This window comes from Spermophilus citellus (assembly GCF_964194105.1).
Source record: "Spermophilus citellus genome assembly, chromosome: 17".
NCBI classification, from domain to species: Eukaryota; Metazoa; Chordata; class Mammalia; order Rodentia; family Sciuridae; genus Spermophilus; species Spermophilus citellus.
In genome coordinates this window covers 11,138,504-11,151,993 of record NC_138199.1, presented here as the reverse complement: position 1 = coordinate 11,151,993, position 13,490 = coordinate 11,138,504, and the positions used below count along the sequence as shown (strand labels likewise).

The 13,490-nt window shown below is 46.1% G+C and overlaps 1 protein-coding gene across 1 annotated transcript; it reads right to left on the bottom strand.

Moving 5' to 3' along the window:
• Positions 1–12,560: 12,560 nt before the first annotated feature.
• PIRT (phosphoinositide interacting regulator of transient receptor potential channels) lies at positions 12,561–12,974 on the bottom strand (the record flags this gene model as incomplete). The annotated part of the gene is made up of 1 exon (XM_081272455.1): positions 12,561–12,974. One exon carries the CDS (start codon positions 12,972–12,974, stop codon positions 12,561–12,563), a length of 414 nt encoding a protein of 137 aa, XP_081128581.1.
• Between the last annotated feature and the right edge of the window lie 516 nt (positions 12,975–13,490).

Here is a 13,490-nt window from a genome sequence, read left to right as displayed (position 1 = left end):
GGTAGCCATGCTGTCCTGTCTGATAGGCCCTTCTGCCTTTCCATGGTGCAGAGCTTAGTAGAGTGCTACTCACAGATTGTGTGACTTTGCACAAGTTACTTACCCTTTCTGTGCCTCAATTTCCTCATTGTGAAGGAAAACCCGATTTTGTAGAGTTCTTGTGAAGAGTAAATGAGCTCATAAGTATAAAGGGCTTAGAACCTGCGTACTACAAACAGGGACAAGTAACACTGTTGTCATGGTAATGGGTATCTTTGCATTCTTTCTATCATGATGCTTCTGGAAGGGAAAAACCCAGGTGGAAGGATCTATCCTTGACCTTCTTGAACAATTATTTTCCTCCCCATGGCTTCATGTGGCTATAGCTCCTGGCCCCTGGCTTCCCTCCACGCCACCCTGACTAAGTCCATTAGGATATTCAGAGGCCTCTCTCCATTCTTGGATGGGTACAAATTCCCCATTCTCATGAAATCCTGTTCTCAGACCCCATCTGGTCCTTCCAATCCCTTTCCTCTAACAAACTGACTGTTCACCTTTCTCATCCTCAAATCTCTCTACCTTCCATACTTTAGTAGTGCAGGGGTTATCCACCCCCACGATGTGGCTACAGCTGCAGTAGACTTCTATTATTTATTCTAGAACACTAGTAAATTAATTTGGTAATATTGTCTTATTTTGTTAGTGTTTCATAAAAATGATTTTTTAAAACTTCAATCAATTATTGTCTCTGACAGTAAAAAAAAAAAAAAAAGAAGCAAACTGGTATGACTTAGAATTTAAGGATGTAAATGCTAAAAAAATTAAATGTGATTAAACTAGACACGGCTCCTTGAACTTTTTCTGTAGCAGGCCACAGAGTAAACATTTTAGGTTCTGTGAACCATGCCGCTGGTCACGGTTAGAACCATTCCACTCTGCCACTGTAGCCAAAGATGATCTAGAAATGAATGGATGTGTCTGTGTTCCAATAAAACTTTATAAATTATAATCAAGATTTTATAAAGATTTGATGACTATTGAGCTAGACACTGTTGCTTAGGGAAATTGTTGAATCGGGGGCCTATTCTCTCAAAAGAAGGTTCAAGACTTACAAATTTTAGAGGGTGGGTAAATGTAATAGCACCCACCAGAGACTTTGTCCTAGAAGTCATTTGAAAGACTGAATGAAAATTGAAAGGCTCATACCTTCTAATGTAAGCCTGCATACTAGCTGAAATCATGTTCTCATATTCCTGGGGGGATAGTGCCAGAATTTGGAAAATTGTTGATCCTTGTCAATGATCTCCAATCAATATTTATTCCTCCTTTTTTTTTTTTTTTTTACAGACTGGAACTTAAGATCAGGATTTTAAGAAATATGTTCACTCCTTTCTTAGGAACTATTTGTTCTTTCTCTGTTAGGCAACTAGGCTGAGTTTTGAGAATTCTCCAAAGTGAGTTGCCTGGACCTCTGGGGTCCCTGCTCAGGGGCCCTCCTTGCTGCTCATCAAACTTGTTAACCCCTTCCGCTCCACACTGGGATGAGCAAAAGCATCTCCCATTACCACTGCCCCTTACTCATCGTTTCCAGTAGGTGGATGACCCAGTCCCTATTTAGCAGAGAATAATATTTCCATGCATTTGGACTGCACTTTAATGGACAGTGGGCATCTGTCCATGTCTAGCTTCTCCTAGTCCTCCCAGAAGCCCTATTCCTGTCAGAGTGGAGAGCAATGAAGGGATTTCCCTGTGTCCTCCCCCAAGTAACAGCTGCAATTAGAACCTGGTCCTGTTTGCATTAAATACGATCACCTGTCTCCCACAACCTGTTCTCCTCCTTGTCCTCATGAAGACTCTCTGCCCATCAACATCCTTGGGGAATCAAGTGACTTATTTCCTTGTTCTCCTTTTTTTTGAATTAAAAACATTTAAAAATAAAAGTGTTAATTTAATGGTGGCAAAATATCTGTAACATGAAGTTTACCATCTCAGATGTTTTCAGTTGTACAGCTGAGTGGCATTATGGACCCTCATGCTGCCTGACAACAAACACTGCCATCCATCTTCAGAACATTTTCATCTACCCACACTGAAACTCTGGACCCCTCTCCCCAGATCCTGGCAAACACCATTCTACTTTCTGTCTGTATGAATTTTATTACTCCTTCCGCAACCAGCTTATTTCACGTAGCACAGTATCTTTAAGGTTCATCCATGTTGTTAGAGGATGTGTCAGAATTTTCTTTCTTCTTATGGCTCATTAATATTTCACTTTATGTAGATATCACATCTTGTTCATCCATTCTTCTGTTGATGGACACTTGGGTTGCTGCTACCTGTTGGTTGTTGTGAATAATGCTGCTGTAAACATGGATGTATCAACATCTGTTTGAGTCTTTGCTTTCGGTCTTTTTCCCATACATACCCCAAATTGGAATTACTAGATCATATGGTACTTCTGTTTAATTTTTTTTTTTGAGGAACCTCTTCTGCTTCCCATCCTGGATGCACAATTTTTAAAGCAGTGTAGGAGAGTTTCAGTCCCATCACACCTTTACCACAGATTGTTGTTTCTGTTTTCTTTTGATAAGAGTTATCCAAAAGTGAAAAGTGGATTGTTCTTTAATTGGATATTTACTTCTATAACAGCACCTGTTCCATTTATTGGAGTAATTTGTTTGATTCTCGGTCTCCCTCTTTAGATGGGCATCTCTTTCAGTTAGGGAGTGGCTCTGTCTTCTTGGTAACCCAGCAATGAGTGTTTACTGAGTAGATTCATTTTATAATTCCTGGAAACTCCCAGATGATTGGAAAGGTGGAAACTTTTCCTCCAGATTCCCCCGACTCAACTCAGTGCCTCTCCAAATCCCTCTGTATCTTCCTGCTCCTCCCGGTTTCTAGGGATGTGATCCTCCACGATTATTCCCTCCGTAGGAGAATGCTTCTCTGTCATACTTTAAGGTTTCTTCCAGCAGGGGAATGGTGCTCTTCTGAGTGTGCTGCACTTTTAGGCTCCACCCTCTAGCCCATTTGGTTCTATTGGCCATTTTTGCTGCCACTCAGCTCTGAACTCATTGCTGGGAACACAGCAAGAATTGTCAGAGATACAAATCCTAATGTCCCAGGACCAGGCTGTTTGCTGGGTTTGGTACTAGAACCTACCTATCTGCTACCAATTTTTTTTTTCTTCTTGAGAGTATTTATCTTGCATAACTGAAACTCCACAATATTTTAACTTACAAAATTCACTTAAAAGGGACTGCATGTGATAAGCGTTCCTGTTTGGGTGTGTATGTGGTGTGAGACAATGCAGAACGTTAGGAGGTGAAATGGTTGGGTTATGAGAGTTGTAACCTAATCAGTGGATTAGCCCACTGACATGGATTAACTGGGTGGTAATTGTAAGCAGTCCAGGTGTGACTGCAGGAGGTAAGTCACTAGGAGTGTGCCTTTAGGGTTTATATTTTGTCCTCGATAAGCAGAGCTCTCTCTCTCTCTGCTTCCTGGTAAGCCATGTCCTGAGCTGCCTCCACCAGGTCCTTCTGCCATGATGTTCTGCCTCACCTCAGGCCTAGATCTATGGAGTCAGCTGAACTTGGACTAAACCTCTGAAAGCATGAGCCCCCTCAAAATGCCCTTTTCTCCTCTAAATTGTTCTTGTCAATCTTGTGGCCAGGCAACATAAAACTCACAATGAGATAAAACAAACAAAAACAAAATCCAGTTATATAAAACAAAGAAAGTAGGAGGAACAACCCACATGACATGGGTTACCTCATAGCTACAGGACAGACTACACGGTGCCCAAGACTCACCTCAGGGCAGTTGGAACGGATGGATGTCTCATCACAGTGCGAAGGACAGAAGGGAGTTGAGGAAGAGAGGTGATGGTGTGTGTGTGTGTGTGTGTGTGTGTGTGTGTGTGTTAGTCAGCTTTCTGTCATTGGGACCAAAATAGCTTACAAGAACAACTTAAAGGAGAAAAAGTTTATTGGGGGTTCATGGTTTCAGAGGCTCAGTCCATGGTCGGCTGACTCCATTGCTGTGGATCTGAGTAAAGCAGAATCTCGTGGTGGAAGGGCAGGGTGGAGGAGGGGAAGGTGAGGCGGAAGGGATGGGGAGAAGATAAACCCTCCCAGAGTACAGTCCCAGTGACCTATTTCCTCCAGTTTAGTCCCAGCTCCCATTGGTCCACTCAGCTATCAGTGGTCTAATCCACGGATGAGATCAGAGCCTTCGTGATCCAATCATTTACCTCTGAGCTTTGCTGCATTGCCTAACACATGAGCTTTTGGGGAACATTTTACCTCCAAACCAAAGAGTGTCAGTCAACTTTCTGTTGCTGTAACGAATAACTGAGGTAATCAGCTTATAAAAAGAAAAGATTTATTTTGGCTCACACTTTTGGAGGTTTCAGTTCTTGACCAGTTTGGGCCTGTTGCCTTTCGGTTGGTGTGAGGCAGCACACTGGGTCGGGGGAGAACAAGCTGCTTATGTATTTCATGGTGACTGGAAAAGAAGAGGCTGGGGTCCCAACTTCCCCTTTAAGAGCACACCCCAATGACCTAACTTCCTCTCACTAGGCCCCACCTCTTAAAGGCTCTACCACCTCCTAATCGTACCATGCTTGGGTCTGAGTCTTTAAAACATGAGTCTTTGGGGGACATTTAAGATATAAATTATATAGAAGTTGAGGTCTCCACTCTCATTGATTTCCTCTGCCCTTGCTTTCCTCTTCCCTCTCTTGGAATGTTCTCCCTAAATCTTCATTTGTCTGCCTCCTCCCCTTCATTCAGGTCTAAAGGCGAATGACCCCCTTCAAGAGAGCTCTCTTGGACCACACTATCAGGTAGCACCTCTGCCTCCATTCTCTGTCCCTTCAGCCTCTTGATAACCCTTAAAACTCTCTAGCACCTTTTTATTTGGTGTCAGAGGGTCCTTATTTATGGTCTATCTGCTTCTACCAGGGAGAAAGTGCTAGAATGCAGGAATTTTTGTGTGTTTTGTTCAACTCCTTCTCCCTGCAACACCCAGAATAGCACCAGCAAGGTACTTAATAGCTATTTGCTGACTCAATGAGTGGAAGAATCCTGTCTTCATGGGCTGCCTGGGAAAAGGCTTCCCAAGCCATCCCATGCCCTTCCCACATCCAGCACCATCCCTGGCCCTCCCCCTCCTCCCGCCAGCTGAGCCGACTTGCCTAGTTTTCCAGCAGCCTGTCTGGCCACGTGGGGACCACACCCCACCTACCCCAGCAGGTCTCTTCTCACTGACATGTGTTTTCCCAGGAGCTGGCCTCACTCCCTTTCATGCTATTGTTGTGTTAACCAGAAATGGGGCTGCTCTGGACTTGGTGCCAATGCCAACCAAGTCTGGTTACTAAACCCAGTCCTCAAAGGGAAAGCAGGCCACGCCCTCTTCCCAGGGGGACGGGTGAGGACTGCAGGCACCTTCAATGGGGCCTTTCTTTTTCTTTTTCTTTTTTTTAAGAGAGAATGTGAGAGGGAGAGATAGAGAATTTTTTTAAGTATTTATTTTCTAGTTATCAGCGGATATAACAACTTTGTTTTTGTATGTGGTGCTGAGGATCGAACCCTGGGCCGCACGCATGCCAGGCGAGCGCGCTACCACTTGAGCCACATCCCCAGCCTCAATGGGGCCTTTCTTCTCTTCCTGGTGAATGAACACTAGTGGCGTGGCTGGCTACGGTCCCAGGATTATTTATTTACTTGGTGTTCTTACCTGAACTTTGGGAGATTCTTACATGGATTCTGAGCAAAATTCTAAGGGAACATGTGCTCATGCAAATTCATCTCTGTCTTAAGAGGATCTCCAATATTTACTGTAATACTACTGGTATGAAACCTGTCTTTGGTTGCCAAAATATTGCATTTCTTTGTTCAAAATCAGGCATCAGGGTCACACGTAGAAGAATCTATTTATGGCTTTACATGTTCAAGCCCAAATCTGTACTTACCAAGGATTTTGAAATCCTTGCACTGTGGTTTTAGCCTGGAATTCTCTCTTCCTGGGACAAAGATAATAACAATGTTGGCATTTTGTAGAATTCCTACTATCTTAGACCATTTAGGCTGGTATAACAAAGTTTATTTCTCATAGTTCAAATTTGGATGGAAGTCTGAGGTCAAGGTGCAAGCATGGTCAGTTTGGGAGGAGACCCTCTTGCAGTTAGCAGATGGCTGGTTTCTTGTAGCCTCCCATGGCAGAGAACAAGAAAGCTCTCTGGGGTCTCTTATAAGGACACTGATCCCTCTCATAAGACAAACTGGCTATCTCTCAAAGGACTCACCTCCTAGTATCATCTTGGGGATTAGATTTCATCTTGTGAAATTTGTGGGTACACAAACTTCCCAACCACGGCATGTGCTGTGTGTGTATATTCTGTTGGCACTTTCTCTTACAAGGGCCTATGGGGTGCTTACTTTCCTCATGCATACCTGGAATTCTGAGATAGAAATGGAAACTTATATAGTATAGCTGGAAGAGTCAGGTTTGGAACCCAGTTCTGTTTAGCACCAAACCTCTCATTTTCCCATGAGAAGAACTGCTTCTTACCAAATAAGTGTGTGTGTTTTTTTTCCTCCCAAGCCGAATTTATTAGATAAGCATGAGCAGTTTGGTAGAAGGAGAAAGTACAACTTGAAAAAAAAAAAAAGAAGGATGAAGAGTGAGATTGAGTTGGATAAATGAAGGGAGGAGAGAGGAATGGGGTTTGTAGATGAATGGAATATTGCTGAGTGAAGGACAGAGATGGAGTAGAGCAAGGGAAATGAGGATCCAAAAGACGTTTGAAGGGAATTGAGCATGGCTTGCTGTTAGGAAGGGAAAGGCAAGAGGCGAGGCCTCACGGGCTGAGTTGGGGAGCTGAGACTTCACAATAGGACAGTATGGAGCTGTGGAGGGACTTTACATTTGAGAAGATTTTGCATTTGGGAAAAGGTTATTTTGGTGTAACATGTAGTATGGATTGATTATGAGAGATCAAGACAGAGTGAGGAGACAAGGGAACTGATAAAATAATCAGAAAATGGATTGCACTTGGCTTAGAGTGGTGTTAGTAGGGGAACTGCTAGTTGCTGTAACAACTAAACCCCAGCATTTCAGTGACTCTATAAAATCAAAATTTATTTCTAGTTCATAGACCCATTCAGTGTAGTATCCCTGGTCCTCATGGGGCTTTTCTGCCCTTGATAACTCAGGAGCCTGGAGGAGACGTTCTAAAAAGGCCCAGCTGGCAGAGTCACATGCAACTTCTGCTTCTTGTTGCTTTGCTGATAGTCATGCCTGGATGCAAGGGGTTCTGGGACATGTGGATCTGGTGGGACAGCTGCTTTGCTCCTCACTATGAGGGGAATAATGAATAAACGAATAACTAAAATTATCCAGTGCTTCATATATCAGAGTCTTCTGTGGATTTTCCCAAATAGTGCTCTGAAGGAGGTGAGTACTTTTATTACCCATTTGCAGATGTTAAGGTGACAGGTGTGGAGAAGTGAGTGGTCCAAGGTCAAGGAGCCCAGGGAGAGTCTTTATTGAAGGTGAAGGCTGCCAAAGACAGAGGCCTCATAGTTCAAATTTGGATGGAAGTCTGAGGTCAGGGTGCAAGCATGGTCAGCCAACTGTGCCAACCTCTTGAAGTCAGACTTCCAGCTTCCAGAAATAAAGTTTCTGGAATTTAAGTTTAAATCACTGTTGTTTAAGCCAGCCAGTATGTGGTATTTCGTCACAGTAGCCCTAGCAAATTAATACAATGATTTTGCGATTGGGAGATTATCCTAGATTATCTAAGTGGGCCCAACATAAAGACTCAACAACAGGGCCTCATAGAAAGCCCAATGAAGGGTTTTTTTTAAATAAGAGAAAGAGGAGGCAAGAGGGTCAGAATAGGAGAGGTGACCAGAGGAGAGGCCAGGTTGATGAGGTTGCTAGCTTTGAGATCTGAGGGGCCACCACCGAGGGATGTACGAAGAGCCTGGAAACAGGGAGTGGCAGGTCTGCCCAGGTGTTCAGATGCAAAGCAGCCTGGATTGCACTTTGATTCAAGTCTATTAGATCCACGTTGGACTTCCAACCTCCAAAACCATTAGATGGGAAATTTATGTGGTTTTAAGCTACAAATTTATGTTGCATGGTTTTTATAGCCACACTGGGAAGCTAACAGAGTGTCCACTAGGTATTTTGATGTTTGGGATTGTTTGAGAAGCACCCATCACACAGGAAAGAACCAGAAGCCAATGTCAGAGAAGAAATCCTTCAGAGAAGTGCTTAGAATGAGGCAGAGATGGGGGCCTAGGGAAGAAATGTCAGGGAGATCCTTTTGCCAGGGAAAGGCAAAACAGCAAGGCTGTTTCCTTGAGGACTGGGTTTCAGGACAAAAGTGTAACTTGGCGGGGGTAGTGTGGAGAGCCACTGAACCCCCTGCCCCAAGAATATTCTTCAAATGTGGCCCCTCTGAAGTTGAAGGCTATGACGGATAGGTTCTAGAGGAGGCTGTGGAAAGCATAACCAAGAAGTATAATAGTGAATACAACCAGAGGGGTGCTTTGGTTTTTATGGGCAGCACCCCCACTAACCAACAGGGGGCCCCATTTCCTCTTGTCCTGGGGTTCTCCTACCCAGCTCTGATGTGGAAACCCAGCATGGATCTATTCCAGAAGGACCAGAGAGACAGGTTGGGGCCAGACTGACTTGGGTGCCAATCTCTGAGCATCCCTGCTTTCCTCTGTCCCCGTCTGTATCATAACAAATGACCTGCTTGTCTCTCTCCTCTGGGGACTAGCCTGATTGCTTTCTGAGGTCAGAGGTCACATCCCCATCACTGCATCCCCAGCTCTGATGTCTGGTGTGTGGCAGGTGTCGGGAGATTGCAAGGTCAGGCCAATGGCTACCCTCTTCCAGAGGGATGCATCCAGAGCCCATCTGAGGACAAGGGGAGGACCCAGGGACCTGGGGAATGATCTACACAGCTGCTGCCATGGCAGAATCATGCTTCCCTCCTCCTTCAGGTCTCCTAGGTGGCCCCACAGGATACAGACAGATGATTCATGTTGACAGTTTTTCCTTTATTGAAGAAGAGCCCAAGTTAGTCTATGCGATTATTTGAGGGACTTTTAACAACTATCCCCTTTCCTCCTCTTTGTGGTCACCCTGGAGATTTTTCCAGGGAACCTTGCAGGGTAGTGGGAGATGGTCTTATTCTTGGGGTGACCTTTAGTGAACCTTCCTTCTCCTTGGGGTGGGAGACCTGGACTGGGAGGTGGCCTGGAATTCTTTCTACCTAACCTGCATGCCATGAGGGAAGTGAGCAAGGTCCCTCAAGACACCGAGGCTCCCCCTGGAGCCTGCTTGAGCTGACTGCACAGTGCCAGGTTCTGGCTGGCCTGGTGGAGACTCTGGACCTGCGAGTGAGTCTGTATAGGAGGCAGCCTCAGCCAAGGGGCTGGCCATTCTTCCAGGTGCTGAGAACACAGGCTTGGAGCTCTGGAGAGAAGGAGGAAGGCAGGATCCAGATGGGTAATTTTCTGCTTTGGCTTGTGTTGGAGTCTTCTCTCTGGGACCTGGGGCATTGACCGGCTGTCCCTGGAGCAGCTGCCTCCCCGCCTCCTGGACCACTGATCATTCTGGAAGATTCTCCATGTCACTTTCTTGGTTCCAATGCTGGGCTCATGGGGATGAAAAAGAGTTAGGGGCTGATCTTTCTGTTCCATTAGCATCTCAGAGTAGGGCCATCAGATCCTAAGAGGTGCCCAAGGAACTGTGTATGTCCCTTTTCTTCCAGGAAAGAACATATAGCAATGTGGGAGAGGAGAGAAGATTTCATGGACATATTGTTTGAGTTCCTGATGAAACAGAATGAGAACACAGCAGACACCGTTAAATAGAATACAATTCAACATGACATGACATTGATTCCTTTAGGCTTCCGATTAGATCGAAGCCTCCAAAACAGAACAGCTATAGGGAGGAGGGGCCAATAACACAAATCAGTGAGCTGAAAACACAGATGCTGGTCCCGTCCTTCCATCCACAGGCATGAAAACGGTCACTGCAGGGGAAATAGGATGTCTGTGAGGCGCATGCTCACACAGGTCCATCCAACACCTCAGGCATCCATCAGGGGCAATGATCTTTGACAAAAGCCTCTAAGAAGAGGTCCTGTCTCAGGGTGCCCCTAGCATAGTCCCTGGCTCACACTCACATGGGGGAATCCTAGTGGATGCTCAGGATTTTTCTTCAGAGCCTTTTCTCATTTTTCTCTGCTAAAAATTTAGCATGAGGAGCAGGAAATGGGGGCAGATACTGCTGAAGTTATGGTGGTACCCAAACTTCCTTCCACTTAGACATGCAGGATAGGAACATCCACAAAGGTCCTCCTCCCACAGCTGTGCCCAGACTCCAAGCTCTCGGGCTGATGAAAGGAGGCGTGCAGAGTGCAGATTTCAGGTGAGCCAGCTGGGAGCCCATCCTGAGTACTCCCACTGAGGCGCGCTTTGGGAATGCAGGAGCAGTATTACAGGCTGGTCTTAGATCTGTGTTGATATCAGAAGAAAGGGAAATGGTCTGCAAGTCCTGTCACTCAAGGGAATAGAAATTCAATTAGTGACATAGCACTTGCAACAACTCCAAGATTAGTCCTGACCCACCTGTGTGCAGGGGATTTGTGGGCTGGAATACTTGGCCACGCTGACATGGGTCAGAACATGACTATCCTAGGTGAGCTTGAAAGGCTACAGGCTCCCTGGACTCTCAGGTAAGGAGGTTGAGGGTATCCATTGCCTCTGTGGAATTTCCCACAATGCAGCAGGAACAGGATGGATTGGGACTCTGCATATGGAACCACTGTGAAGGATGGAGACACCTGGAGGCTGATTGGAGAGAGGTTGCCATGGAAATTCGAGAAGCTGGAAGGCTGAGGAGTTAAGGAAGTGATTCTGGTGCAGCTGTCCTCCTACCTCAGCATCCACCGCTGGCCTCTGGGTCTCTGGCCTGGCCTAGTGCAGCGGCCTCACAGGTGCTTCTCCTAGTCTTCCATCTAAGGGCCTCTTGGTTGCTACAGGAAGTTTCAGGAGCACTTATCTTGTGGGCACCCTCTGCTCGGTGGCCCTCTGGAGACCTACTTCCAGCCCCAATAGACTCCAGGAGGATGGCAATGTGCCCCCAGGAGAAGATGCACCTAAGGCACTTGGGAAAGCAGGTGGGAGCAGGCTGAGAGACGGGGTGAAACAGAACATCCGGGAGGTTAGGGAAGTGGCAGGCAGATTCCTAATTTTATCATGCTCCCTTCCCCCGCCCCAAGTTTCTGTACATGTAAGGCGGTTAGTTCCTGCTTCCTCAAATATTTTTTCTTTCCCCTTTTGCTAACTTTTTTTTTTCTTGTTCCCTTTGGTTCTCATCTTGGATGACCCTGCCTCCAGGAAATCTCTTGGCCCTCTCCTCAGTTTAGGTTAAACACCTCTCATGTTCCCACAACTACCCCCCAAGAACCCAGCATAGGATATTCTAAGTTCGAGTTGGCTTGACTGTGTCTCTCACTTTGGGAAGCAGGATGGGAGCAGGGACTGCCCAGATCGGGGCAACTTGTTAAATATTTTCTTGTTTGGTGGGCTGGGACAGGGATAAGAGAAGATAGGGTTTTCTAGAGTGAATTCCCTCTCTAGAAATCTACGGACCATTCAAATGTGGCAAAGGATCGATTCCATTTTCATGTCGAGAAAGATGAAGAGAAATATCATCTTACAGAATTCCTCTGCAAGTTTCCATCTTGCTGTTCTGGAAATAGGGTGGAGGTTATGGGGTTGGGGAGGGAAAGAGGAAGTTGGGACATCATGCATTTGTCCTTGGCTAATTGTCAGGGTGAAAGCAGAGAGTGAGAAGGGAGTTGGTAAATTAAGGGGAACTTTGACAGTCTTAGCCTAGCCCCTTGTCTGCAGTGTAAATTCTCTATTATCGAGTATGAAATGTCCTCAGCTGGCTCACTCAGAGCCATGTCCAGAGGGATGTGCCTTCCTGGACAGTGTATTTTCCCAACCCCCCTCCATGGTTCAGTCTTTGGAATGTTTGCTACTTGTGACTTGTTTGGTCTCCTGAAACACAAGTTAGTGTCTTGACTGCTAAAGGGAATTGGAGCTCTTAAGCCCAGCGGGCCAGAATTCAGCCTTCCCTCCTCCTCCGTAAAGGACTTCTTTTGGTCAGTTTTGGTTCCAGAAAGATGCAAATGCGGAATCCAGCTCAGGCACTCAGATATGTAAACGTGAGTTTCTCCTTGGGGTGTAGCCTAGCCCCAAGGAATTTCCCAGCATGCACTGCCCTTGGCAGAGAAAGTCCAATGATGTCCGGATGTGAGAGAAGGGCAGGAGAGCAAAGAAAGGATCTGAAAGAAGCATCAGCAACAGTGGAGACTCAGCCAGCAGCGCTTCCAGGCTGCTCATGGGTGGAGCCCTGAGCTCTCTTTCCCAGTGGGGCGCCAAGAACAGGGGTTGCCTCCATCAGGGTTCTGGCATCCCAAGGAGGAAATGGGGATGTGAAAGTGGTTATGGGATCTCCTCTTGGTCAAGCCACCATCAGCGATTCAGGAGGAAGAACTTGAGGCTTTGGAAAAAACTCGACTTGTGTCTCTGCTTCTGTTTCTTTTTGATGATGGGGACCCACACCAGCCCACACACCAGCGTCATGAGTCCCAAGGACAGGAAGGCGGGCCCGATCATCTTGAGGACCACCTTGGTCTTATCATCCACGTTCAAGAGGTAGGCCAAGCAGGTGATGGCCACCCCAAAGAGCAGGGTGGCGCTGCCCACCGACATGATGATGATGGGCTTGTGGTAGATTTCCCAGTTACTCCTGGGAGTGGTGGTCCACACAGACTCACTTCGGGAGCTGATGCACAGGGAGCTGGCGGTCTGGCTGGGCAGCAGATCCTTGGATTCTGGAGACTTCTCGTCTACCTCCAGGGCCTTCGGGAGAGTCTCCATCGTCATGGCCGCTCAGGACTGGCACCTAGTACTGGCAAGTGAGAGACAAGAATGAGGTCAAAGGAATCCTTGTCAAATGCCCTTTCTCTACCCAGCATCCCTCTCCAACCTGTCTCTCAATGGAGGGTAATGCAGGTCTGTTTTGCAGAAGCCAAAAAGGAAAACCAGATGAAATCCATGCCAATAAGCAATGCCTATGCTGATATATATATATTTTTTTGGTGAGAGATAAATATTATGTCATTCAAATCAGCTGGTTTTAATATTTAACCAGGAAACAATGGTCCCATTTTACAAACGTCAAATAAGAGCTGCAGTTTATTGAGTGGTATCTTATTTTCAACCCAACCACTTTCCAGTTGTGCCATCTAGAGTCACTTAACCTTCTCTATCACCTTGGTTTTCTCATCTATGAAATGAGGGTAATACCACTACTTCTCTCCCGGGGCTTTCGAAAGGGGTTAAGGAGTTAGGACCTGTAATGCTTTGGATGGATGCTTAGCGCGTTGTAAGTACTCCATA